Raw genomic sequence first — 23,958 nt, 5'->3', positions numbered from 1 at the left:
GATGAAAACATCCCATAATAATCGCTGCCTCTCTGTGTTTTGTTGCTGTCTTCTCTCAGAGTCGTTCAACATCGTGATGAGGGGAAGTGGATTCAGTGGATCCAGGCGGGCCGAAGGCGCTCTGTGCTCCCTAACCGTCAACCAGAACACTTACAGTCAGTAGCTCTGTGCTCCCTCACAGTCAACCAGAACACTTACAGTCAGTAAAACACGATTAAAAACACGATTTCAGACGGAAGCCCGTCTTTATTGTCACACGAACACACTACAACACATGCATGCGGCCACAACACACACTCATGCTGACGGTGGCCGGTGAAATATGTCCTCTGCATTTGACCCATCCAGGCTTGTCCTTTCCTCCGGGGGGCAGGCCAGGAGTAGTGGTCGCTTTTTTTCTTTCCAGCGCCCGGGGACCATCACTGGACCAACTTCAGATGTTGTCGTCACTGGTCGGATGACGATCTTCTGCATGTTTTTAGTGGGGGGTTATGTACGGAGGAACCCCCTGGGGGGTACGGGGAGAACATGCAAACTCCACACAGAAAGGCCTGCAGTAGGCACTGAAGATATGGGGGGGTCACAACTCCAGCACCCACAGCGTCCCAGGCGAGAATCAAACTCAGGACCTTCTAGCTGTGAGGCGACAGCGCTACCGACTGCGCCACCGTACCACCCAGTAGCAAAGCCGTGTGACACAACAACATTCAACCTGCTGTAAATATTCAGTATCATCAGTTCTTATGCCCCCAAATTCCAAGTATCCAGTGTTTCCTCCAGAGCAGCACTGCCTTTTGCGACTCATGGCCCGCTTGAAAATCTCAAAAATGTTCGTGGCCCACATCCGACCGCAAACAGTAGCGAGGCCAAATAATGTGTTCTGAGAACACTTCTTATTTTGACATGGACATGTTGCTACGGTGTTTATATTATGTGCAAAAATACCGCGTAATGCCATTGTTATTGCTAACAATGGCTAGCCTGGCTAGAGCTAACCCTGACTGCTTTCCAACTGGGATATTCCTAGTTCCTGAAGAAAAAGAAAAGGAAATCCGCACACACTGTTTTTTAAGCTCCCACGGTGAGTTTTTTTATTACAAAAAAGCAACGTTTCGACCCTCACGGGTCTTCATCAGGCAGTACAGAGAACAAGCTCTCTGTGCATGGGCATATATATAACCTCACGGTGCCGCGTCTATGTGCCGACAGGCCGCAGTGCCGACAGGTCGCAATGCCGATAGCCCACAAGCAGAACCAGCTGAGCGAGGCGGCGGTGGAGCTAACCTCTCCCAGCCCCCACGCCAAACCTAACCTCCCACCATGCCTAAACCTAACCTGCCCCAGACCCTAACCCAAAACCTAACCTCTCCCAGCCCCCACGCCAAACCTAACCTCTCCCACCCCCACGCCTAAACCTAAGGTCGGCATAGCGGGTGGTTGGCATAGCGGGTGGTCGGCATAGCGGGTGGTCGGCATAGCGGGTGGTCGGCATAGCGGGTGGTCGGCATAGCGGGTGGTCGGCATAGCGGGTGGTCGGCATAGCGGGTGGTCGGCATAGCGGGTGGTCATAGCGGGTGGTTGGCATAGCGGGTGGTTGGCATAGCGGGTGGACCCCAACCTCACATGGGGTGGTGGTGCCCCAATCAGGTGATGACAGACACCTGTGATCATTACAAAATACATAATTGTTGAAATAGGTCTTTCAACAAGAATACAACTTTTTCAAAGATCATATAATAACAGAGGTAAACAAATTCTAAAATACAAGAAATACAAGAAGTAAAACATGCAGGTGAATATTATTATCCCTATCTATACCAATAAGAAAACCAAAGAAATGTAAAAGAATAGCACGGTAGGCCAAGGTAGGTTCAGGCAGGGTTTGAACCCAGGACTCCCAGGTGAGAATCATACGTGCTACCCACATGACCGAAGAGCCAGGCACGTGTCTACAATGGCCAAGGTGTATACGTATAACAACAGAATATAATAAAGTTAAGACAGAATATAATAAAGTTAAAACATCACAGGAATGGCTTGACGTCTAGTTCTTCATTGAGGCCATACGGAGCCAACGTGTTGAGTGTATATATGTGAAAAGCCTCACGTTGTAAAAGTCGTACAATTATGTATTTTGTAATGATCACAGGTGTCTGGCATCACCTGATTGGGGCACCACCACCCCATGTGAGGTTATATATATGCCCATGCACAGAGAGCTTGTTCTCTGCACTGCCTGATGAAGACCCGTGAGGGTCGAAACGTTGCTTTTTTGTAATTCAAAAAACTCACCGTGGGAGCTTAAAAAACAGTGTGCGGATTTCCTTTTCTTTTTCTATACGCGTATTTTTTCCAGCACCTGTTGAAATAATCTCGGATGTGCGTGCGCTCTACTCTTCTCTTCTCAATATTCCTAGTTCCTAACACAAATGGAATGTGCCCTGCATCTGGGTATTTGGCCAACTTGGAACCGGCTGGCGGAGCCCAACCCCCGATAAACCAGTTTCACCTGAGTCCTGCATGGCTCAATGGGCAGAGCAAGGCACTAACACTGCAGAGGTTACGGGTTCGATCCCCAGTGGGACCACCCGCGCTCAGAGACGTGTCGTGTGCACTCGTGGCACTGCAATGCACTTTGGATCAAATCATCTGTGACATATGATATGCTGTGTCTCTGTAGCTCAGAGAGGCGTACAGCGGCTTCTTTCTCTCTGTATTGACTTGAGAACAGTGGAGACATTATGTGAGAGTAGAGAGAGACGTCTTCTGTCTCGTTAGTCTATCAATTGATCACGAGGGGGGGCGGGGCGGGGTCACTGAGAGGACATGGACAGAGACACCACATCATGACTGTATCTCTCCCTCTCTCTCCCCTCTTCTCCATGAGGTTGATTTATGATAGGGCGCTCAACATTTTTGATAATTGTCGCTTGACAGAAATAAAAAACGTTTTTAGCTGCGACCAGGTCGGTCCACAAGTTCAAGTGTGTGTGTGTGTGTGTGTGTGTGTGTGTGTGTGTGTGTGTGTGTGTGTGTGTGTGTGTGTGTGTGTGTGTGTGTGTGTGTGTGTGTGTGTGAAGGCGTGCTTTTGTGTTCATGCATATTGGCTAAAATTTTGAAATGCAGGATGGCAGGGGCAGAGGGCTGAAATTTGGCATGGAGGTCAAGTGTGTGAAGCTCTTTGTGTTGGCTAAAAGGGGGCGGTGGGGATTTGGAAATGCAGGGTATCAGAGGCAGAATAGGCTGCCCCTGCCACCCTGCATTTTGGACATTTGCATATGTGGTCGCAGCTATTGCCAATTTGCACTTATTAATTTATACTTGGGCGAAAGGTTTCAGTCGTCTCCACGGTAACAGCGACCCGCCCCCTCCCACCCCCCTCCTCCCTCCTCCCAGCGACAGCGTTTCTCCCCTCGACTTCACTCCGAGTAGGAACGTTTTGTAACATTTTGACAGACAACGAGAATCGCCCCACTCTCCACCCACACCGTGCCCTGACTCCGCCCACACCGTGCCCTGACTCCACCCACACCATGCCCTGACTCCACCCACACCATGCCCTGACTCCACCCACACCGTGCCCTGACTCCACCCACACCGTGCCCTGACTCCACCCACACCGCGCCCTGTCTGTTCTCCCTGGGGAAGGCAGCTGCTGGCCCAGGCAGCTGCTGACTGTTAGACGCCGCTACACTGACGGAAGTCTCCTATAGTCCATCAAAAAAGTTGAAAGTATTTGAAGTTTTGACGAAGTGCAGGTAAACATCAGCCGCTAACGGACTTCATCAGCCAATGAGATTTGCACAGGCTGCTTCAGAATGTCTGGAGCCCCGCCCACAACAACACAACCCATCTGGTCTCTAATGGCAGATTTTAAGTTGCCAAATATCCCGTGAACGCGGTATAGTACAATGTCTCTCACCCTCCCTCTCTCTCTCTTTCTCTCTCTCCCTACCCCCCTCTCTCTCTTTCTCTCTCTCCCTCCCTCCCTCTCTCTCTTTCTCTCTCTCCCTCCCCCCCTCTCTCTCTTTCTCTCTCTCCCTCCCCCCCTCTCTCTCTCAGACCAGAAGCCCACTGTGGTTAAGGATGGTTATCTCTTATGTCCAGCGCCTGTCCTGCATGAGGTCGGACAGTAAGTAGACACACGCGCACGCACGCACACACACACACACACACACACACACACACACACACACACACACACACACACACACACACACACACACACACACACACACACACACACTTTCTTTTTTGCCAACACACCCAATTATCATTATATTCTAACAGTTTGTTTGAAAGTAATTTTGTGGCTATGGCCGAAGTGGCTGCCATAAACCGTTTCGTTTCACTTCCTGATCTGTCCGGCCGCACACAGACTATAATCATCAAGACACATGTATCTTGAGTGTTAGACATTAGGATTTTCCTTTAATTGCTGTATTTGATATGTACTGTGTGCGCACAGGACTCTGTGTGCCCAGGGACTACAGATGCAAATGAGCTTTTAGCTATCTCTGGTGCAATATATTTATTGTGTACTGTCCCTGCTTCAATAAACAATAAAGATGAAGATAAATGTTGAGGGATCCGGTGTTGTCAGAGGTGAGGAGGTCGTTGAAGACTTTGAGGAGTGCAGTTTCTGTGCTTCACTGCTGAGTCAGTGGAAACCTAATCTCTCGAGACAGACTTTCGACTTGCATCGAAAATCTGCGGCAAATCTGTCGGCAGGCTCCATCAAAAGGGGTGTAACAGCACTCGCACGCATGCTGCGCTTTACCTGATCAAAATGAAGTGAACGTGTCCGGTGTCTAGTCAAAACGTACCATTTTCAGCGTGTAGCAAGTTGCTACTTGCTACTAGCAACGAGCTCGAGTTGTTATTGTTGTTTCGAGTTCCTGTTGAACCACATTGAAACGGTGCTGTCCCCAGATTTTAGAGAAAAAAATAGTTTTGTTTATTTGTTTAACCGATGGGTTCCCAGATTGGTGGAAACCAGACTGGAGGGGTTCAAGTAAGTTATTGGAGTGCAGGTGGGTTTGGAGTTGAGTGGCTATGAGCCCGTTCCAGGGTTTTGGAGAGGAAGGGGAGGTTGGAGATTTGCCTGTAGTGGTTGAGGCAGGATGGGTCAAGAAGCCCAGCAGGTATCTTCAGAATTGGAGTGACGGAGGCGGTTTTGAAGGCAGAGGGGACAGTTCTGTGGGACAGGTTTTGAAGGCAGAGGGGACAGTTCTGTGGGACAGGGAGCAGGTTTTGAAGGCAGAGGGGACAGTTCTGTGGGACAGGGAGCAGTTGAAGAGGGTTTTGAAGGCAGAGGGGACAGTTCCGTGGGACAGGTTTTGAAGGCAGAGGGGACAGTTCCGTGGGACAGGTTTTGAAGGCAGAGGGGACAGTTCTGTGGGACAGGGAGCAGTTGAAGAGCTTGGTGAGATAGGGGCAGAGGACAGGAAGGCATGATTTCAGCAGAAAGGGGGTCGAGGGAGCAGGTTGTGGGTTTGGATGAACTGATGAGATTGGAGATGGTGAAGGGGGCAACTGCAGTGTACCGGGTGAGGCGGCGGTGTGGGGGAGGGGTAGGGAGGTCAGGAGGGATGGAGAGGAGTGGGGCTGGGATAGGGGCTGCTGGGTCAGAGGTCAGGAGGGATGGAGAGGAGGGGGGCTGGGATAGGGGCTGCTGGGTCAGACACGGGGGGCAGTGAAATAGTGGTGCTTTCATCTCCAAAAAACTGAAGGAATGAGTTACACCAGACCTGGGCAACTGGCGGCATGTGGCCCGCGAGCGCCTCCTGTGTGGCCCACGCTGGAATTGCAAAAAAAAAAAAATATCATATCAAACATATCATTCTGGCCAATACTCCACTTCTGTTATAACATTTCAGTCTGGATATATGGAATATCTTTCAATAATCTTTATGGATAAAAGGCTAAAAGTAATCTCATGTGTAAGAAATGACTGTTCTACATTGAAGTAAAAATGTAAATAATTAACTTGTTGGTTTTGGATTTATTTCGCTTCAAGAGCGCATTTGTGTGTGACCCTCAACACAGGCTTTGAGAATCCCGGGCCACTTACTGATAATTATGCATAAATTAACCCACTCATATTTTATGAGTTTTATTTCAAGAAAAACATTTTGGCTAGTGGAAATTCTAATTAGCTGGTAACTTTAAAATCTAGCAGCCATATTGGCAGGTGGTCAAAAAAGTTAACTTCAAGCCCTGCAGGGAGAGCAAGTGGTGACATAGAAGTGAGTGAGAAAAGTTTCAAATATTGGTGTTTAAGACTGAATAATGACATCACAACTGTTAATTTAAAATTAGTTATTCCTCTAAACCAGACTTCAAATCCCCCAAATCTTTTCGCACCAGCGCCGTTTGGCCCCCAGCCCTCGGCAAAATCTGGCCCTCTGGTAGCGAGGACATTTTTTTGTGGTCCTCTCTATCATCAAAGTTCCTGGGTTACTACGGCATGACAATATTTGTTTGGCCCCCGGCAACAATCTGGGTTTCTCATGTGGCCCCCCATGAAAAATAATTGCCCACCCCTGAGTTACACTGTTCAGATGTGGAGGTAGGGAGGGCGTCGGTACGGGGTTGAGGAGGTTGTTGACAGTGGTGAAGAGGGTTTTTGGATTGTGGCTGGGTCATTGATGATGGTGGAAAAGTAAGCAGACTTGGCTGCCCTAGGGGTCCCCGGACCCCACTTTGAGAACCACTGCTCTAGAGGGAGCATAATGGGTCTGCACAGGATCTGGGAATGTCTCACTATCAAGCCAGCAATGGACTTCTGTTTACCATAAATAAATTACCGTAGATATGAGTCTTCTCAGGGGTTCCCAACTTTTTTTGTGCTGCGGACCGGTAGATAGATGGGGAAAAAAGTCGTGGACCGGTTGTCAATTTTAACCTCTTGCATGGCACCGTAACACGGGCGTGACGTTTCAGATTTTTTGCTGTTCATCTGTCATTAACGTGATGAGGTAGTTAATTCTGAACAATGCTGTTCATGCTACATACCAAATTAATCGTCTGAATCTTGCGCATCGAACCATGTCTTCCTTTTTCAGATCAGATCAACACAGCGGAAGTTATAGCTGTCTTTGTACAAAGACAAAGACAACATTTCAGATTATTTGGCTTTTTCAAATGGCTTTTTGGAAATCCGCCTAGGTATCTCCCTACTAAAACCACTGCCAAATACTCATGTTTTGCTATTTTTTCATCTTCTTTGAGTTGGGATGTGGTAAGGCCGGTGGCTATGTCTCCATTGGGTTTCTAGCCATAAATACAACAACCACAGGTAACTGTTTACACTCTAAAAGTGTTTTTTATTCTAGGCAAGAATCAACCACTGTGTTTGAGCTGGTGTTGCTCAGGGTCAGTAACACATAGAGTCATTCTGACACTTGGAACAGAAACTTCAAAGTCTTACCTTTCAGAAAAGGTCAGGCAGTTGTCTGTAACCCTAGCGGTTCAGCCACAGTAAGCATTTTAGTTTGGGTATGTCGTTTTCACCATTTTCTTCAGAAATAGGTGGCTTTAGAATACAAAAAAATATATTTAAATAAACATAGGCTATAATATTATAGGCTGTGTGGTAGTTGAAACATAGTTTCAAGTTGACGTTTATTTATGTTTGTAGTTTGTAAAAAAATGTTTGTAAAAAATTTTTTTTTTTTTTTTTTTTTGACCGGGCTCGCGGCCCGGTACCAAATGCGTTGCAGCCCGGTACCGGTCCGCGGCCCGGTGGTTGGGGACCACTGTTCTACATGAAAGGAATTTCACTGGTGGGATGATGTTCAGCTCCTGTGATGTATTCCAGCCCACTCTCTATTAAGATCAAAGATCAAACAGTTACGTTTAATTTCTGGGTCCATAAGTATTTTGGTGTGTTTTTCTTCTCTGTTTTTCTTCGTTCTTCTAGGTTCCTGCAGTCATGAAAATATGAAAATATTGGAATCTACAGTAATGGAAGATTTCAAAGCATTTTCCCCACAAACGTCCAGCAAACGACTTGAATTTAAATCCTGTTTTCTGAATTTGTATGGAATGATTTAATTGATTGAAGAAACTGATTCTAGAAATCAAACTCATGATATTTGGATATTTAGTTTTCTTAAGATATTAAATTGATAGTGGACAGTCTGGACTTTTGTTCTGATTTGACTTGCGGTTCTACATTTAGACTTGAGTGCCTCAGGACTTGAGACTTGGGACTTGAGTAAAGTTGACTTGGTTGAAATGAATGATATTCAAAGCTTATTAAAAAATAATTGATTTACTGTAAATATATGATGATGTCACACCTGCTGCTCCTGCAGCTACACTAGATTGGCGGCACGGTGGCTCAGTGGTTAGTACTGTTGCCTTACAGCAAAAAGGTCCCGGGTTCGAACCCCGATCCGTCCCAGGTCCTTTTTGTGTGGAGTTTGATGGTTCTCCCCGTGTTTGTGTGGGTTTTCTCCGGGTGCTCCGGTTTCCTCCCACCACCCAAAGACATGTACCTGTATGTTAGAGTTATGCAGAGGAGTGAATTTCCCCATGGGGATAAATAAAGGAGAACTTAACTTAGATATGTGGAGGTTTTGGTGTCGATGTGTTTTCAGTTTTACCTTCTGATAATTGCAGATCAATCAATGTGCTGATCAGCCTGAACAACGGACAGTCCTACATCTCCAGTCCCATCACCATCTATGCCACCACATGTGTGAGTAGGCCTACCACCACACAGACACGCCAGACACACTGCTACACCACCACATGTGTGAGTAGGCCTACCACCCACACGGACACACCAAACACACTGCTACACCACCACATGTGTGAGTAGGCCTACCACCACACAGACACACCAAACACACTGCTACACCACCACATGTGTGAGTAGGCCTACCACCACACAGACACACCAAACACACTGCTACACCACCACATGTGTGAGTAGGCCTACCACCACACAGGCACGCCAGACACACTGCTACACCACCACATGTGTGAGTAGGCCTACCACCACACAGACACGCCAGGCACACTGCTACACCACCACATGTGTGAGTAGGCCTACCACCCACACAGACACACCAAACAGACTGCTACACCACCACATGTGTGAGTAGGCCTACCACCCACACAGACCTGCCAGGCACACTGCTACACCACCACATGTGTGAGTAGGCCTACCACCCACACAGACACACCAAACACACTGCTACACCACCACATGTGTGAGTAGGCCTACCACCCACACAGACCTGCCAGGCACACTGCTACACCACCACATGTGTGAGTAGGCCTACCACCCACACATACACACCAAACACACTGCTACACCACCACATGTGTGAGTAGGCCTACCACCACACAGACACACCAAACACACTGCTACACCACCACATGTGTGAGTAGGCCTACCACCCACACAGACACACCAAACACACTGCTACACCACCACATGTGTGAGTAGGTCTACCACCCACACAGACACACCAAACACACTGCTACACCACCACATGTGTGAGTAGGCCTACCACCCACACAGACACGCCAAACAGACTGCTACACCACCACATGTGTGAGTAGACCTACCACCCACACAGACACGCCAAACAGACTGCTACACCACCACATGTGTGAGTAGGCCTACCACCCACACAGACACGCCAAACAGACTGCTACACCACCACATGTGTGAGTAGGCCTACCACCCACACAGACACACCAAACACACTGCTACACCACCACATGTGTGAGTAGGCCTACCACCCACACAGACACGCCAAACAGACTGCTACACCACCACATGTGTGAGTAGGCCTACCACCCACACAGACACACCAAACACACTGCTACACCACCACATGTGTGAGTAGGTCGAACACACTGCTACACCACCACATGTGTCTGCTCCAGTCAGATGGGACCTGGGTGCTGTGGCTGCTGTTGGCTCTGTTGCTGTTCCTGGCTGTGGCTCTGCTGTGGTGGTTCTGGCCTCTCTGCTGCACTGTGGTGAGTGAGTGAGTGAGTGTGTGTGTGTGTGTGTGTGTGCGTGTGTGCGTGTGTGCGTGTGTGTGTGTGTGTGCGTGTGTGCGTGTGCGTGTGTGTGTGTGTGCGTGCGTGCGTCCGAGTGTGTGTCCTCGTGGATGCACGAGACCCAAATCTGCTAATCCTAATCAAAGTGGACGTTCATTTCACCAAACAGTTTAGATATTTCCGTTAGTGCTGCACATTGTCTTTATATTACTGTAAGATCACCATTACTGACTGTGCAAAATACCCCAGAATGGGGAAATGGTTTTGCCTGCATATTTCAAACTATGAGCCATACATGATGAAATCCGTGTTGTATACCCTCCGATCACGGCTTTGTAAAATGCAATATCTGGTGTATATCTTATCTGCAGAATGTGACCACTTTTGATCAGAATATGGAGTTAAGATAATTCCCGATACATGACAGTATGTAGAATGCCACACACATTTCACATGATACCAGACATGTGTCCACCCAAGATACTGCAGTCGTGCCTTCCTTTATAAAGAAAAAAGACAAGGTATTAGTACTTAGTACTTAGTAGTGATATTATTGGCCAATCTAACCTGTTCCAAAATTATAACAAAGAAGTGAATTGGTATTATAATTATCGATATTCAGCAAAATAAATGTAATTAAACAAAAGTCGAATAACTATAAAACCTTAATGTAATGACTGCCCTGATGAAGGCCGTGCGTGGTGGAAACATGTTGGCTTTTTAATTTGAAGGAAGAAAAAGCCAGCACTCAAAAAGTCCTTTTCAATATTTAATTTGGAGAGGCCCACACTGAGGAAGGCCTAGGGCCGAAACATGTATGTGCTGTACTACTCCTGACTGAGGTAAATTAAATATTGAAAAGGACTTTTTGAGTGCTGGCTTTTTCTTCCTTTTGATTCTGTACTCGTGCCGTGCACCGGACCTCTTTGTTTCACTCTCCGAGTGTGCTCGTATTTCTCTACTTTTTGATTCGGCTTTTTAATTTGTCCAGTAATATAAATGGTAAATGGTAAATGGCCTGCATTTATATAGCGCTTTTATCCAAAGCGCTTTACAGTCAGTAGGTACATTCACCCATTCACACACCAATGGCGGCAGGTTACCACGCAGGGTGCTGGCACACCAACGGGAGCAATTTGGGGTTCAGTGTCTTGCCCAAGGACACTTCGACATGCAGACTGGAGGAGGCGGGAATCGAACCACCGACCTCTTTTATCCAAAGCGATTAGGGGACGACCTGTTCTACCTCCTGAGCTACAGCCACCCCGGGGCTTACTATAAAGGCTTAATAGACTAAGCCTTTATAGTAAAGCTTTCTTTTTTGTGTGTGAAGGGGTTGGTTCAGCTTTTTGGATTAACTATAAAACCTTATTTATTTCTTGATTTCTGCTCAAGTAACGATGACTAACAACTAACGTAAGCGCCTTCTCATTGAAAAACCAAAACCAGTCCAAATCCAGTGAGAGGAGCATGACTGACAGCCAGTCATCCAATCATAACAACGCTATTTCCAGCTTGTACTCGCTACCGGATAATTTTACACAGACACTTGACAACGTTGAACATGTTAATATTTTATATTTTATATTTAAACTGATGAACACAAACAAGTCATCCAAGTCATCATCCCTCAAGTCAAGTCAAGTCTCGAGTGTTTAACTTCCAAGTCAAGTCTCAATCATTTCTTTTTTGTCAAGTCATCAAAACAGGGACTCAAGTCGACTCGAGTCCAAGTCACCAAGTCTCAAGTCCCCATCTCTGCATGATACTACCAAAACATCTTGCCTCATATATGTTAAATGACAGGGTGATGATACAGTATGCCACAGGTTTGGTCATATTCTAGCTAAATACTGGGTCCAGAATGTTTCAATATATGGTATGAGGGCATATTCAGATATTTTATTTAATGTGTATATGTAACACACACACATATATATATATATATATATATATATATATATATATATATATATATATATATATATATATATATATATGTTATGTTGTGTTATACTGTATATGTTATATGTATGTTACATGTTACATGTTATATGTATATATAACATTAGGTATATCTGGGCACAGTATACTATATAAGGCATATTTGACCTGGCATAAAGGATATACAAAACATCTCCCTAGCTCCAGATATGATCCAGATTCTTGCAAAGTATCTCCAGATTCTGGGCTATTTTGCATTTGAGATCATTAAAGTAGTAGTAGGGGGCGTCTGGGTAGTGACCCGGCTTAAAATCCTGGAAGCAGTACTTCCGGCTTGGTCCAACGTTCCTACAGAGACAATTGGCCATGTGTGCGGGTGGGAAGCCGGTGGGCTATGAGTCCTGGTCGCTGCACTAGCGCCTCCTCTGGTCTGGGGGGGAGGGGATCTGGGGGGGAAATAGCGTGATCCTCCCACTCGGTGCTAGTCTCCAACTCTCCCCAGATCGGCAGAGGGGGTGGAACAACGACTGGGACAGCAGTGGGAATTGGCCAAGTACAATAGACCCTGTAAAAGATGTCTCGTGCCGTATGCGTTACGAGACGCTGGACATTCCCACTAGGAATATGACGATGTCCGGCACTGCAACTTTGGCGATGTACCCATCCTGACAGAGTTTGAAAGAGTTATCTTATTTGTGTATGGCAGGGGTCGGCAACCTATGACACGCGTGTCACCTCTGGCACGCGAAGGGTTAACCAGTGACACGCCAGCGCACAGCAGCATTTGAGTGTTTTTGTAGAAACGTTGCCAAATTACCTATTTCACAACCATTTGCAGTTGCGCGGCCTGTTATTTAGGGTCTTTACGGTAGCACCACAGTGTACTTAGCTGCCTCTGATTGGTTGCCTCCTTGCGTTCCATACATTCCAGATACACAGCTGACCAGCAGCAGAAGTCAGATAGTGCTACGCGCTAAAGACAAACAATGGCAGATCCTCCACCTAAAAGATCCAGGCCTTTCCAGCCCTCGTGGACAGAGGACAGGGGGTTTGTGCATATGAATGACCGTGCTGTGTGCACCTTATGTCTGGAAAGTGTTGTGTGCCGAACGTCAAGTGTTAAACGCCATTTTGACACGAAACACGAGAACGTCTTCAAGGATGAGACAGACAGGGCTGAATCTGTAAAACGCTCCGTGTCCAGGTACGGGAAACAAACAAACAGTAACACCCACGTGTGTGTGTGTGTGTGTGTGTGTGTGTGTGTGTGTGTGTGTGTGTGTGTGTGTGTGTGTGTGTGTGTGTGTGTGTGTGTGTGTGTGTGTGTGTGTGTGTGTGTGTGTGTGTGTGTGTGTGTGTGTGTGTGTGTGTGTGTGTGCGTGCGTGTGTATGCGTGCCTGGGTGGGTGGGTGTGAACACTTTGTAAAATAATGAATTTCATTGAAAAACTGTATGGGAGCTGTGCATATATTTTATTTTTGTTTTAGGTTATTGTTGAAGACCAATAATTCAGTACAGTTTTGACCTTTGCTGGTATTTGGAACACTTTGCAATGGCAACTGTGCATACAATTCTTTTATAGATATTTTTTTGATAATTAACTTAAGTAATAATCTAAAAAATATCTATAAAAATTATTATCAGATCTGACTTTTGGATGGAATAAAATTGCAAATCTGTCGGCAATTTAAATGTTGATGTGCGAGTCATTAATCTTGGTGTGGCACACTGATGGACAAGAAAATGTGAAAGTGGCACTTCATACCAAAAAGGTTGCTGACCCCTGGTGTACGGTAACCTGTCTGTTGCTGGCAAAGCTTTAAAATACGTGGAGGAGGCATCGGGATCTTCCATATTTCTATGACAGCTGAACCGCTAGTTGTAACTTTCTGCAACGAGTTCGGCTCCGCCCACCAAATCCGTCATCACTGTAAAACAAACAGTAAAAGGGTCTATAGGGGGAGAAAATATGAGATGTGTATCTTATAGTAATAGTTGTAGTATTACTGCTTGATATTGTGCCTTGTCCTGCAGGTGATCAGAGACCCTCCCCCCTCTCGCCCTCCTCCACCTCTTCCTGCCATTGTAAGTCAAGTCAAGTCAAGTCAAGTTTATTTGTATAGCACATTTCATACACAGAGGCAATTCAAAGTGCTTCACATAAAATGTGAAGTAAATGTGAAGTAAACTCATTTCAAAATGTTTCTCACAAAACTACGGTAAATGTCAGTATCAGGTCCAAACACAAAGCCAGTCCGAAAAAAAAAAAAAAAAAGTGCTTCACATAAAATGTGAAGTAAACTCATTTCAAAATGTTTCTCACAAAACTAAATGTCAGTATCAGGTCCAAACACAAAGCCAGTCCGAAAAGAAAAAAAACAGTCCACTTCTGTTGTCCCTGCTGCTCAAGACCACCAACTGACCTTATCAACATGATACTGTACATGTCTGTAGGGTTGAGCACCACTGACAAGATATAATATGCCAATAAATAATACATATTTATTTATATAGCACTTATCTAAAACACAGTTTTCTATTTAGAAGTTGATACTGAATTTGTCCCCTAAATCTAATTTCCTCAGTCTGAGGGCGTTAACCGAAAATGTGATTATCTTTCACTCACATCCTATATAAATTCAGTGATACTGTAGATGTAATCAGTTGATGTTCTGTTATGCACGACAGTAGCACTTGTTGGAAGTAGGGTGAGAAGAATGAGAACTTATCAGTTATTGCGGTAATTCAATATATCTGGAGAAAACACGGAATACTTTTTTATATACTTAATATAAAAAATTGGCATGACAATTGTGACATTTAAAGACATAGAATACCACTAGAGAATTTGGCAGCTACAAAAATATTGTACCGTAATCAGTATTCAGGTCAGGTCACTCCCGTAGCCCGGGGGCACCACCCGTCTTCAAACATCCCGAACATCTGCCGCCAGTCTCACACACTCCACCTGCGCTTTCCCCCGTCCAGCTCTTTATGTCCGTCACTCATTATCCCCTCAGCCTTCCTTCCTACACCTTCTTCCATCAGCTGCACCGTGCATCATGCTATTTGCACCGTGCATCATGCTATTTGCACCGTGCATCATGCTATTTGCACCGTGCACCATGCTATTTGCACCGTGCATCATACTATTTATACCGTGCATCATGCTATTTATACCGTGCATCATGCTATTTGCACCGTGCATCATGCTATTTGCACCGTGTATCATGCTATTTGCACCGTGCATCATGCTATTTGCACCGTGCATCATGCTATTTGCACCGTGCATCATTCTATTTGCACCGTGCATCATTCTATTTGCACCGTGCATCATGCTATTTGCACCGTGCATCATTCTATTTGCACCGTGCATCATGCTATTTGCACCGTGCATCATGCTATTTGCACCGTGCATCATTCTATTTGCACCGTGCATCATGCTATTTGCACCGTGCACCATGCTATTTGCACCGTGCATCATGCTATTTGCACCGTGACACCAACATGTTTTGGTCAAACAGACCTTCGTCAGGGTGTGCAAAGAATCACAGGGCAATTATGTAATCAGTATTGGCCTTGCAGAAACCCATATCAGTGGACCCCTATAGTTTCCGTTTGTTGTGTTGAAGGAGCCGGAGGAAGAGACTTCACCCAAACACAGATGGCCGACAGTCGACGCTTCTTACTACGGAGGCAGAGGACCTGGAGGAATCAGACGCGTGGAGGTGAAGAAAGATACAATATAAAGACGATATAAAGACAATATAAATACAATATAAATACAGTATACATACAGTATACTGAATGCTGAGACACAGCAGAAGTGGAGTTAGCTATGAGTGACAGTCACATGGACTTGATTAGTTTGGATCATTCATTCATTTGTGTCTTTATTTATTCATTTATGTATTCATTAATTCATTCATCCACTCATTTAATAAAAAAAGGAAAGAAAAAAATCATCGCTTGATGTTAAAGGAACACTCCGCCGATTTTCAACCAGCTTTGTATCATTGGAACATCAGTAGTATATCAGAAAACTGTAAACTATTTTGAAGTAATTAATTTAGTTTGACAGTTATTGAGAGTTGATTTGAGTAAAGTTGTGGACCAGTGATGTCATTTGTGCATGAATGACATTACTGGTCCACAGCTAACTCAAATCAACTCTCAATAACTGTCAAACTAAATTAATTACTTCAAAATAGTTTACAGTTTTCTGATATACTACTGATGTTCTAATGATACAAAGCTGGTTGAAAACCGGCGGAGTGTTCCTTTAACCATCTGAAATGTGGGAGGATTGGACCTAGGTTGCATGCTTGAAATAAGTATCATTGTTTAGTTTTTACCACGGCGCCTGCTTGCAGCTGACTACAAATTTGCCTCAAGGTTGACCCGTAAAGTTTTTGAGATCTTTTAAAAGTTTTGAAAAACACATTTTTAACATCTCCTCCTACACCGTTGGACCAATCACCACCAAAGTTTGATGTAGCATCAACAGACCTATCTCATTACAATTTGTTAAAAGGGTGTCGTTTTGAAGATATACATTTTGACATTTGTGAGAGGGCGTGGCCTGTCAGCTAAATTGTCGTACATTTACGACTGATTATCCAATCATCATGGAAATGTGTGAAGATGTTCAGGTATCATCAATGGCCATGTGTGCATAGCTGTTTTACAGTTGAACTGCAGGGGTGTGTGACAAATGCCATAAAAAGGCTCTCAAACGCTTGACACACATCACCTACTGTGGAAATCAAACCTGTGAACTTCTGGTTACAGTTCAGTGTCACTACTAGGACACCATGGGCCCTATCTTCCCCCTGGCCTTAGGCGCTAAACTGGCGTTAAACGCAAAAAACACGCTTTGCGCCTGGCTCGGGAAGATAGCATCATGTTTTTAGGCCCCGAAATGCGCTTTACGCCGAAGAGGCATGGCGCAGTGCCAGAATAGGCCAGAATGGGCGTCTCGACCTTAAATACTGGCCTAACGCTATCTTCCCCCCTGGCATTAATTTAGCGCTTAGCACTTTTCAAACCCAGGCCTTATTCAGTGTGCCGGGGATATAGCCAGTAACCTAGGCCTATACTGCAAAAGTTAACTGTTGAAAATTCGATGTCTGGTTTTGTCACGAGTAGCATACAGCTGAAGTCTCTCTCGCCATCAAGCAGACAGTGACGGAAGCATGTTTCTTTATGTGCGCCAAGGGGAAAATGACGGACTAAATTGGTGGGTACTGCATGCGTAATTATGCAGCGGAGATACGGGAGAGATGCAGATTCAGCGCGCCGGCCCCGGGGATGCACTCACTCTCTCCCCCCCCCTCTCTCTCTCTCACTCTCTCTCTCTCACTCCCTCTTACTCACTCCCTCTCTCCCTCTCTCTCGCGTGTCAATTTCTGCCCCTAGCGCACTGCAAGCATCAGATCTGAAATGTAGGCTACACCACAGAATGACAGAACCATCACTATTTTGGGGAAAAGGCCACTAATTTATAGCCTATGTAGACACAAGGCAGGCACAAAGACCGATGGAAAAAAAAGTTGTTCTACCGTAGTTTTGAGTCCCTGTCATTCAGAGGCTGTTGCATCATCCTACCTGTGCAGTGGGGGAGAAGAAAAGGTAGAGAAAACGATATCATTCTGCCCAAACTTTCACCAATCTAATCTCATCATGACATCCAGGGATAGGCTATATTTTTCTAGCCGAAGCGTTTAGAACATTCTTTTCACTTTGATCTTGTTATAGTGTAGCGTATTTACATGCTGTATTTAAACTGCAGTGAGATTTGTTTGAGGAGCATAATAGGTAACGCTTTAGAATACAGCCCGCAAATAAGCATGTAGTTATAGTATAACTACAGGGTACAAGGAGTGTAGTTATAGTATAACTATGGGGTACAAGGACGGTAGTGATTTGTTTACTGCAGTTCTCCAATGAGTACGCTGTGAATAATTCTACGCTTAAAAGGCGTGCTTAAGTGGTTAACAGATGGGTTTAGCGCCGAGGGGAAAATATGGACTGTGCTTGACCACGCCCACAATTTGCGCTGAGCCTGGCCTTAAACGCTATTTTAAGGCCAGGGGGAAGATAGGGCCCCATGCCTTCTGTAATTATCTGCCCTACCTGTCCTTTCTACCTGTGTAGGTGCGCTGGGGGGCGAAAGGCTCGACGGAGGAGGGGGCGCGGCTGACGAAAGCCAAAAACGCCGTGGTCACCATGCCAGAGGAGGTGGAAGAGCCGATCATACCCCGACCGCCCCCCTGTCCCGCTCCACTCTGCACCCCCACACCACAGTCCACATGGTACACTCCTATCAAGGTGAGGTCACACACCGTAATGTTTCCTTTAATGACGTGCATGCAGCGTGCACATCATGCAGCGTGCGCATCCTGCAGCGTGCGCATCCTGCAGCGTGCGCATCCTGCGGGATGTCATGTGGTTGGTTTCAGAATGCTGTTTGGAAAGCCTTTTCCATACAGTCAGGAGCAATACATGGGAGGAATTTGGAGGAATAAAGTCAGAATTCAAGTGGTCTTTTACTTTTAAATTAGTTTTTAATCATTCAAATGTAATTACAATAGTTTGTATTATTTTATTTGCTATTTTATTTTAATTAAAACATTTTTCGTAAAGCTAAAATTACAAAAACACATTTACATTGACACGTTGGCTGCTACCATTCCCCTTCCCTATTCACCATCTCCAGTAGATATACAACAGAGCATACATACAATCACATAATGTGTTGGCATCTGTTCCCTATAGCCACGATGGGTCCAGGTTCTCCTCCTCCTCCTCCTCCTCCTCCTCCTTGGATGCTTTTCCAGACACATAAATTCCACTTTGCAAGGGCTCCATTCTTAAAGGGGGACTGACCCCCCCAGATTTCTTGCAAAACGGTATTCTACTTGATTTGAAAACTCTGCAGGCAAGATAGCCGCCTATACTCCCTTCTTTAGCTGGCAGAATTCCTCCCCCAATTTTTTATAGAAATACATCAAACAGTTCTTCAGACCCCAGAGGAATAAGGAGGAAGTGAACGAAATAAATTACATTATAAATACATTATTAAGACATTGGCTTGTACAGGTTCATTTTAAACTATGATCCTAAGCTATTTTTAGCCATACAGGTTCACTTTAAACAATGATCCTAAGCTATTTTTAGCTATATAGGTTCACTTTAAACTATGATCCTAAGCTATTTTTAGCTATATTTTTGGCTGCTTTGTTGCCGCAAACCTGTTTGTTAGAAGTGACTTGACTCGATCTGACCTTCAGGGGCGTTTTGATGCGCTGCGGGCCGTGCTGAGGCGGCAGTACCACAGAGTGGCAATCATGAGGCCCACTCAGCAGGACAAGGTGAGGTGCTTGAGGGGGTTCCAGGGGGTCCCCAGCAAAAGGGGAAACATTGATTTTATTCACTCTCCAACAATGCCAGAATTTATGACTATTTTGGTCATGGGTTTCATACACTTTCTGTAATAAAAGATCTAAAAGCAAAAATCTGATCAGATGAGGGACTCTGTGACAAAACCTTATCAAGTGTTTGAGAACCACTGCCTTAAAACACTCTGAGTCACATGACTGATCACTGACATGGAGACAGCCATTACTGCAGAATAACCAATCAAGCTCTCGACACAGACAGGAAGTCGCTGTACTATACATCATCCTGCTTATTACCAAAGACAATCATCATTTGACACCAAATATTGATTTAAATCAATCTGATTACAAGCAGAGATGGGAAGTAACTAAGTACAAATACTTTGTTACTGTACTTAAGTAGCATTTTCAGGTATCTGTGCTTTACTGAGTATTTAATTTTCTGACAACTTTTTACTTGTACTCCCTCCTTTTAACACAAATATTTGTACTTTCTACTCCTTACATTTTCAAAACAGGCTACTTACTTTAGTTTTACTGCACGACAAGAAGAACGTAACGTTGTCTCTCTCTCTCTTCGTCTCATGCTCTCCCAGCTTTCATGCATTGATCATGTGCACCTTTTTTGTGGAAAAAGCATATCACACAAATTATTAATCAAAGTATAGTCTTTATAAATCTTGAAAAATGTTTGGAGGGGATCTTTAAAGTTTAATAGTATCCGAATTATATTAATTTGATGTGAGTTTCAGTTCGCTTTGCACAGAAACATTTTTACTTTTAGTTTTACACAAGTATCTGTACTTCTATTTAAGTAAAGAACGTGTGTACTTTCCCCATCGATGATTACAACAAAAAACTGGACTGTCTGCAGTAGTAGGGTTAAGGTCTTTTTGGCACAGAGTCACCAGTTAATTTGATTGGAAATCTACAAAATGGACCAGACTGCTTGACTGTGGAGTGATGTGATTAGAAACAACAGAAACTAGAAGGGCACTTTGAGAGCGCAGACCTCTGCCAAGGCCCGGTATTATTTACTGTTACTTATGTAATTAGTTACCAGTGTTGGGGGTAACTCATTACAAAAGTAATATATTACATGTAATACCGGTATATTATTTTTAGCAGTAACTCAGTAATATAACTTATTACCAATAGGATTTCAGTAATATTATAGCAGTTACTTTGTCGAGTAACACAAGTTACAAATTGATTATTATTATATTTTTTTAATCAAAGCACATATTTTAAAAAATATCCAAATTACCTAATCAAATTGTGTGTTTTATGCAATTAACCACTATAGATGACAATAACAAAGGAAAATGATAACATTTCGAATTTTGGACAGTTTACACTGACTTCAAGACGGTTTAAATTATTTTTCGGGATGGTTCTGGGGCAGCGATGTCATTCTGCTACTGCAGTTATTTTGGTGAAAGGAAAGGCCCTTACACATCAAGAGCGATGCGAATATACGGCACGAAATTGCGATGCGAGTTTTGACCCACCTGTCAATCACAGCCACAGATGTGTACACGTCGGAAGCGAATTCCTGAAAAATCGACCGTGGTTCGAAAAAATAAACGCCGCATTAACGCTCAGCGAAACTTTGCCGCTGGTATGCATGGTTGCATTGACTGATATAGGTTCGGAAAATATTATTGACGTGCAAATTAATCGCACGAAAAAACGCTCCCGATGTGTAAGGACCTTAATGGAAAAAGTAGTGTAATAAGTAACAAGTTACTCTACACAGACAGTAATATTGTAAAGTAACTTATTACTTTCACAAATGAAAGTAACTAGTAATATGTAGTATATTACATTTTGAAAGCAACTTGCCCAACACTGTTATGGCTCAATTCCACCACTTTTAACAGCCCTGCACAGCTCGTCCCCACTCGGCTCTAATCGTTTCGGCTCGATGGACGTTTTGCTTCCACCCCGGATCATCTGCCCCCACCCACCCCCGCCCCCGCATATCTGTCCTTCGCTTATAGCCGAAGTAGACATAATGTTACAATTAAATCCATCCACAGAACTTTTAAACTGTTTATGAAATACTGGTGCCTCTAAATGACCTACAGTGGACATGGGCGAATGTGACAATCGGCCAGGATTGGATATCACTTTGTAGTTAGTCAGGCATGTGCTGCGCGCGGACGGAAGAGGCGCAACAGAGTGAAGCCTGCCCTGTACCCCGCGGCCTCTCAGGCAAGACCGCGGCTTCACCAAACACCCGCTGCGGCCTAGCGGAGCGCTGCAGCTCAACTAACTATAGGAGCTTGCTGAGCAGCGGACTTTTTTCACTCTGAAAACAATTGAAACCACCGCCACGACTTTATTTCACAAAGGCGAAGGCAGCAACACAAAGACTGATGGAAATAACATAACAGAAGAGAATGTAAGCCCACTAAACTGGTATGCAGCGCATTGACAGTCAGTAGATAGAGTAAACACGATTCTGCCTGGCCAATCAGTCGTCTACAATGTTTTCACGTCACCGTATGAACCCGGGTTGACAGAATAGAACCCCGACGAGGCAGGTACGAAAAGTAGCACGACTCGACTCCAATACAACCCGGGCTGGGACAGTTTAAACCGGTGGGATGAGACAATTTATCGAGTCGAGCGGAGCGGGATCGCGCTACTACCTGCGGTGGAAATGAGCCATTTGTTACTTACTAGTCTCTCCCCAGACTCAAATATTACGTTGAATCGCTGCGCTCCGCATACTACATAATAGCCACTGCTGGTTTTGAAGGCGGGTTGAAATTGAATGAGTGACAGGTCGTAGCACCGATGAGAGAGCAAATGGGCTGTGCCTCCCGTGTTGTCTGAACGCAAAGTCGTTACTGATTGGAGAGGACTGAAGCCATCACTGGCATATGACTGGCCAAGTGAACGGTTCCCTCCCATAACCAGCCCTCTGAGGGAAAGTGTCCCAGACCCAGAGAGAGATCTGCAGCATGCAGTAACGTAGTGTATCAGACCCAGAGAGAGCTCTGCAGCATGCAGTAACGTAGTGTATCAGCGTAAGAACTCTCATCGGTCTGGCGTCGAGACTAGTTACTTACTTACTGCTTGTTTGTGCTATGACTGCGTGAGTCAGATCGGGATCCACTGCAAAATGCTACACCCTTCCACAAAGTTTCATGAAAATCGGGTCAGTAGTTTTAGGTGATTGCTAATTTTGATGACATCTTGGAGAGAATCTTCTTGTCACTTATTGGCCAAAACAATTGGCGTTTTTCCCCAATATTTAATTTTTCAGGTTTTTTGCAACGCAAAGAACAAAATCGAATAAACTCAGACACAGGAAAAAGAAAAAAAAGAAAGAAATGCCATATATATATATATATGCCATTTCTTTCTTTTTTCTTTATATATATATATATATATATATATATATATATATATATATATATATATATATATATATATATATATATATATATATATATATATATATATACTACACACACACACACACACACACACACACACACACACACACACACCGGTATATATATTACAACGTGGGATCCCACGCAAGGGGTCCAGGAGAATCCAGCCGGGCGACTCACCCCTCGCCCTAACCTCATCAAGGTAGGCCAGAATCGGGTCAAAACAGATGCGTTTAAGGCTATTCACTGAAATGTGTTGTTGATCTGAACCAGATTTAAAAGAAAAAGTACAAGGACATTGAGAATGCTGGCCCCTTTTCTTTTTCATCAGTTTGGCCTTGTTTCCTATGGCCTTGCACCTAAATTGTTGTTTTTTTGGACTGAGTTGTGGCGCATTTCGTGAGTTTGGCCAAAGAGATGGCTACATCATTTGCGGATGATGATTGTTTGGAGACTGTTTATGAATGATGATGTTGGCCAATTAGAAGTTGAAAATGTTACGAGATCGCTAGTACTTCACATGCTGAGATCAATTCAAATCAAATTGAACAGATAACCGCTGTTGCCTGTACCGCATTCTACTCAATTGAGTCAGATTGAAATGGCAGTTTATGGAATAATCTGCATTTTTCAGAAAGGTTTTACTGTAAACAGATCAATCTAACTGTCTTTTGTTGTCGTTTTCCCACAGGGTCGCTGCATCAACTTCACCAGAGTCCAGAGTCACTAGACCACAGAGAGAGGGAGAGAGAGACACAGAGAGAGAGAGAGAGAGAGAGAGAGAGAGAGAGAGAGAGAGAGAGAGAGAGAGATCAGGACTCAACATGAAACCTGAAAGTAGTAAATATATCTGGAAATGGTGGAGCTATAGAACACGATACGTGTTGAAACAACAGACTTGAAATTGCATTGATCTCCAGTGGGACTCAACAGAGAGACGAGCTGCTAGTTGAACTGGTCAATATAACAATAACTGATGTGCATACTGCATGATTAAAAAGAAATTTAAAAAAGCCTTAATTTTAAGGTAGAGTCCATACCGCCGCCAAACTTTTGACACATTTTTGTGCTGTTGCGTAAATCAAATTTGGAAGTCAGGCACCTTTTTGTGATTGGCCACGCCCATTACCACGCCCCCATTTGGCCATAGACCAGACCAGCTCATCCAGGTAATT

General features: G+C 44.5%; 1 protein-coding gene across 1 annotated transcript in view; it reads left to right on the top strand.

Annotated features, from left to right (window-relative positions):
• Positions 1-23,513, top strand: part of LOC310777709 (anthrax toxin receptor 1-like) — a gene marked incomplete at both ends in the record, with an annotated part of 43,876 nt that extends 20,363 nt beyond the window's left edge. The window contains 9 exons of the mRNA XM_083638083.1: positions 60-155; positions 4,063-4,132; positions 8,629-8,707; positions 9,910-10,005; positions 14,008-14,058; positions 15,606-15,701; positions 18,130-18,303; positions 19,266-19,346; positions 23,475-23,513. Of these exons, the coding sequence (XP_083494209.1) occupies positions 60-155; positions 4,063-4,132; positions 8,629-8,707; positions 9,910-10,005; positions 14,008-14,058; positions 15,606-15,701; positions 18,130-18,303; positions 19,266-19,346; positions 23,475-23,513 (782 nt within the window). The remainder of the gene's footprint in view (positions 1-59; positions 156-4,062; positions 4,133-8,628; positions 8,708-9,909; positions 10,006-14,007; positions 14,059-15,605; positions 15,702-18,129; positions 18,304-19,265; positions 19,347-23,474) is intronic.
• Positions 23,514-23,958: the final 445 nt, after the last annotated feature.

This window comes from Poromitra crassiceps, assembly GCF_964638095.1.
Source record: "Poromitra crassiceps genome assembly, chromosome: 6".
NCBI classification, from domain to species: Eukaryota; Metazoa; Chordata; class Actinopteri; order Beryciformes; family Melamphaidae; genus Poromitra; species Poromitra crassiceps.
The sequence above is the reverse complement of the archived record's forward strand: the minus strand, read 5'-3'. Positions and strand labels throughout refer to the sequence as shown.